Raw genomic sequence first — 5,557 nt, forward strand, 5'->3', positions numbered from 1 at the left:
AATAATATTCTGTTCGTTAATAATACTAACTTAATATGAGTTTGCCCTTGTATTGTATGTACAATAATATAATTATTTATTATATTTAATGTATATATTAATATTTATTATAAACTTTTTAACTTTACATACATGCTCACACAACACACAGTGTTTACACTTTATTTAATTATCCGGAATTGAAGCTAAGAGTTAATTTAAATAAATATTATTGTAAAATAATACAATCCTTTTGTTATTCTATCTTGGAAGTATAACTTTGAATTAAGATGTATGACTAGAATGCATCTTAAATTCATTTGTTTCATATTTTGAATTTTAAATAGACTCTGTATGTGGTTAAATTAGTAGGCAACATCGCTTTATATAATAATAATCGTGATATGAAACATTTTGAAAGTTTCAGGTTTCAATAGTGAACACAATAAATTTTAGTTTTGTCAAAATGGTAAATTTTTAGCATATTTTTCTAATAATTTGATTTGATTACATTGTTTAGATTCATTAAAATTGTTTTAAAAATCATTCGCCAGTGATATTCTCTGAGAAGTTTTAAAATCATTCCCTAGTGGTTTTTCCAAGTTTATACTTATTTGCGCTCTTTGTGGTTTTTTCCAAATTTTGTACGTTTTTTCTTTACAAATTAATAATTTTTTGAACTAACTATAGAACTTTTAAAAATTTTCATCTGTTTCTTGTTGGTCAATAATTAACGTATCTTTATTCTTTATTTAGTACCCATATATATATATATATATATATATATATATATATATATATATATATATATATATATATATATATATATATATATATATATATATATATATATATATATAAAGACACATCTGGTAAACTTAAAATAAATATCTGTAAATTGTCATATCATAAACAAAACATAAAGGTATTTTACATTCAGAAATTTATTACAAATAAATATATACAAACACACACACACACACACAAACACACAAACACACACAAACAAAATAAGTTAAACTAGTTTTAATTTAATGAAATAAAATATAAATTTTTTTTACTATAGTAAATGTAGCTAATAATAGGATATTTTTTAACAAAGGATTTGGCATGCAGTGAGTCATTTGAGGAATAATATATTCGATGATTTATTTTTTATTATTTAAATTATATACAAAATAAACCCTCTCATACCATGATTAAATTAATCTTTAAATTCCGTAAATTTAATTTAAAAATATTATAAAAGTTTAAAAACATTGAAACAAATATCCCAAATTACATCTATTGATAAGATTGCTTGAGTTGTTGAAATATAAGATCAGCCTCTAACTAAAGTTTAGCCACTAAAACTAAACAATAAACTTTAGTGACTGAAGTAGTAGTGGTAATCTACCCTATTGTAAAATGAAATTATTATTTATGGATAAGTGGAAAATAATATAATTGGAGTAAGAAAAGATAAAATAATTAATTGGTATATCAGTATTTAATTAAATTAAAAGGAAATGATAATTATTAAATATTATATCATTATTTTTAATTTAATTATTAATAATTGAATTAAATTTTAATATGACAACTCTAGTGTAAACTTTACAGAGTTTACAGTTTACAGACTTTACAGTGTAAAGTAAAAGGCAATATTATAAAACTAATGTGAATTTATTTTCATTTACTTTTAATAGTAAGTTTTTATTTTCTGCATTACAAATTCTAAATAAATATTGATTAAATTAAATAATGTAAAATAAATATTCATGAAGTGATGAAACATGAAATAGATAAAAACTAAAATATAATTATGAACAATTAAAATGTGATATGAATGAAAATAAACTGTTTCTGGTATTGCTTACTTTACTAGATATGTTTTATTTAAAATTTTAAATATAAATAATTTAAATATATAATTTTACTTTAAAATTTTAACTAAATTATTTAGTTTTTTAGGTTTTTAAACTTTCTTTAAAATTTAAAGAAAGTTCAATCATTTTTTAGTTAGAAATTGTTTATCAAGAAAAAAATAAAGCAAACTTTTTTAAATTTTATTCAATTAATTTATTTAATTAAATTAAATTAACAATTAACTTTACATAATTAATATTTTATATTAAGAAAACAATTACAACAGTACAATACAATATTTTATTTCACTATTTAATAAAATTAATATAGTAAATTCCAACAAAAATTTATTTATTTGTTCCTAAAAAGTTCATACAAATATATAAATTGCAAAAAATTAAAAAAGTTCCGCATTTAATAGAGATGCACACATAAAATAAATAAACACATAGCACATACATACATAAATAAATAATAGATACATACATATATAATATATATACATACATACAAGCTACATACATATTAGATACATACACATCCAATACATACATACATACATAGTATATATATATATGTATGTTTTCTAAAAAGCAAACCACAAATAAAATATATGTATGTATGTATCCATACACTTACCAAACATACTTTCTCAATAACTTAAAATAATGACGACATACACTTGTATCAAACACTTTACTATACACATGGCATATATGACATATTATATGTTTATTATATGACCCAACAATTCTACAAGTATACATGTATGTGTATACTATTGGTTCATATGTTTGTCTTTGTATGTATGTTGTTATGTATGTAATATGTAGGTAACCAAAAGTAAATGTATTATGTATGTTTTGTTGCAATAATATTCTGTTCGTTAATAATACTAACTTAATATGAGTTTGCCCTTGTATTGTATGTACAATAATATAATTATTTATTATATTTAATGTATATATTAATATTTATTATAAACTTTTTAACTTTACATACATGCTCACACAACACACAGTGTTTACACTTTATTTAATTATCCGGAATTGAAGCTAAGAGTTAATTTAAATAAATATTATTGTAAAATAATACAATCCTTTTGTTATTCTATCTTGGAAGTATAACTTTGAATTAAGATGTATGACTAGAATGCATCTTAAATTCATTTGTTTCATATTTTGAATTTTAAATAGACTCTGTATGTGGTTAAATTAGTAGGCAACATCGCTTTATATAATAATAATCGTGATATGAAACATTTTGAAAGTTTCAGGTTTCAATAGTGAACACAATAAATTTTAGTTTTGTCAAAATGGTAAATTTTTAGCATATTTTTCTAATAATTTGATTTGATTACATTGTTTAGATTCATTAAAATTGTTTTAAAAATCATTCGCCAGTGATATTCTCTGAGAAGTTTTAAAATCATTCCCTAGTGGTTTTTCCAAGTTTATACTTATTTGCGCTCTTTGTGGTTTTTTCCAAATTTTGTACGTTTTTTCTTTACAAATTAATAATTTTTTGAACTAACTATAGAACTTTTAAAAATTTTCATCTGTTTCTTGTTGGTCAATAATTAACGTATCTTTATTCTTTATTTAGTACCCATATATATATATATATTCGTTTTGAGTTTATATTCGTACTATATATATGTTAGTACCGTAATTACAGTGCTATCAACATTTACCGCTTCCTAAAATGTACCGCACTAGGCTCCAGCCTTTTTAGCCTATTGGTAAGTTGGTTTATATCATTATGTAAGCTTTGGGGTTTTGCAACAGAAATTAATTAAATTCAAATTTAAAAAAAAACAGTTTTAAATTAATTTTAAAGAAACATGAATTAAAATAAAATCTTCTAATTATTAAATAAAAGTTCTCGAAAATCTTTCAGTTGTTAAGATTTATTTTATTACCATCTATTTTATTAAACCAAATACCAAACTCCATAACATGTGAATAAATAGATTACTATAAAAATTTCAAAAAAATTTACTTTACGCTATTAGTAACGAATTAGTTAACACTTATATATTACATCGAGAATCTATGATCTTTTGATCTTCAATAGAAAGTTCATTCATTTTAGAATTCGTTCTCGTTCTGTGAATAAATTTGAAAAACCTGCTATGGTAAAATTTGACAATAAATAGAAAAATATAAAACAACATACACGAACACGCACAAAATGTGGTGGTAGAAAAAGTTTGCCAACTCCATATGTAAGGACGCACACATATTCAGATGAGATATACGGGATAGAAAATATACAGATTAGCACACACAAGAGTAGATGCAGTTAGGACTTTTTCAATCGAGTCTTTATTACCGCTCGTATTTTTATGTTTCCCAAAGTGTTTAAAAAAAGTATTCTAGTTTGAATGGTTTTTGTAAAAGTTTGAAACTGTGACAATTAATTTGATATAGGACTGCTAGTTGGTTAGGTGGTACATTATTTTGTATGACAAGTGGTCAACAGGGTCTGCGATAAACTTTTTATTTAACGTTTATTGCAGTTCTTTGCACGTCTCTTTCTGCGAAACTTCGCATTTGACGTCATTCATCAAGTGTCAGCTCCTTTTTAGAGAGCGCTTCAGAGGAAATATTTGATAACGATACTTAGTTAGTGAATTTGATAAACATAAGCAAACAAATACCTTGCTTTTGTCTGCGAGCTTCCCAATTTCGGCCTGTGAAAGTATTATTTTCAATTATTCATTTCTGTTCATTGCTAAAATTAGTTAAATGGTTTTAAAATTAAACGGTAATAGGTTAATATTATTTAACATTTAATACAATAAGGATAGAAAACCCCACATTTTCTGTTCTAAATGTATACTAATAATTTTTCATATTTAGTATTAAAGAGCAATTTAAATGGTTCCGTACATTTTTCCCCTGAATTAAAATGCTTTGTTATATTACTCATTTGAAAAAAGTTTGTACTTTGAAACAAAATTTTATAAAAGTATTGTGAAATAGTGAGGCTTTTGCTGGCAGTGCGTGACAACGTACTTATTTTCAGAACTAGATATATCCCTGCATACGTTAAATAATTTGTTTGTTTGGTTATTATTTTATAAATGAAAATAATTCATTTTGGTTAAATAATGTAGTTTAATAAAAAATGTTTTAACAAACAGTTTTTATATAAAGATTTGATAGCGTTGACAAGAAATTTTATGTTAATATATGGACATTTGAAATTCAATTGAATCGAATGAACAAACTACTGATTTAATAAATGAACAAATAAATAAATAAATAGGTAGTGAAAATTAATTAATTGTAAAACCAATCAATCGTTCACTCGCTGCGATGAATCCAATAGCTGAAGCGCAACTTGACGTTACAAAAAAGATTATGATCATGTCTGGAGTGTTGAATGTATTAAAAAAATTGGAAAATTTAATTTGTCAAAATTATTAATTATTGGAAAATTTAATTTGTCAAAATTTTTAATTATTGGGCAGATTGGATTAAGTATAACAATTAATGTTAATTTCAATTTCAGTGGAAAATAAAAATAGAACAAAAACTTGTTGTCCTCATTTGACAAAATAATCATTGTCACAAAACAAAACTAATATCCCAATAATATCTTAACAACAGCAACTTCAACAACTCTACTACAATTCAATTACAACATCCCAACTACAACATCTCAATACTTTATTAAAAACATCTTGGCTACATGTCAAGATCAACAAAAAAATTAACCTCGT

General features: G+C 23.2%; 1 protein-coding gene across 1 annotated transcript in view; it reads right to left on the reverse strand.

Annotated features, from left to right (window-relative positions):
- Nucleotides 1–3,541: 3,541 nt before the first annotated feature.
- The window catches only part of HELRODRAFT_172494 (hypothetical protein), a gene marked incomplete at both ends in the record, with an annotated part of 3,460 nt that continues 1,444 nt past the window's right edge, over nucleotides 3,542–5,557 (reverse strand). Inside the window, 2 exons of the mRNA XM_009019174.1 lie at nucleotides 3,542–3,562; nucleotides 4,490–4,522. Coding sequence (XP_009017422.1) covers nucleotides 3,542–3,562; nucleotides 4,490–4,522 — 54 coding nt within the window. The remainder of the gene's footprint in view (nucleotides 3,563–4,489; nucleotides 4,523–5,557) is intronic.

The sequence above is a fragment of the Helobdella robusta genome (genome assembly GCF_000326865.2).
Source record: "Helobdella robusta unplaced genomic scaffold HELROscaffold_24, whole genome shotgun sequence".
NCBI lineage: Eukaryota > Metazoa > Annelida > Clitellata > Rhynchobdellida > Glossiphoniidae > Helobdella > Helobdella robusta.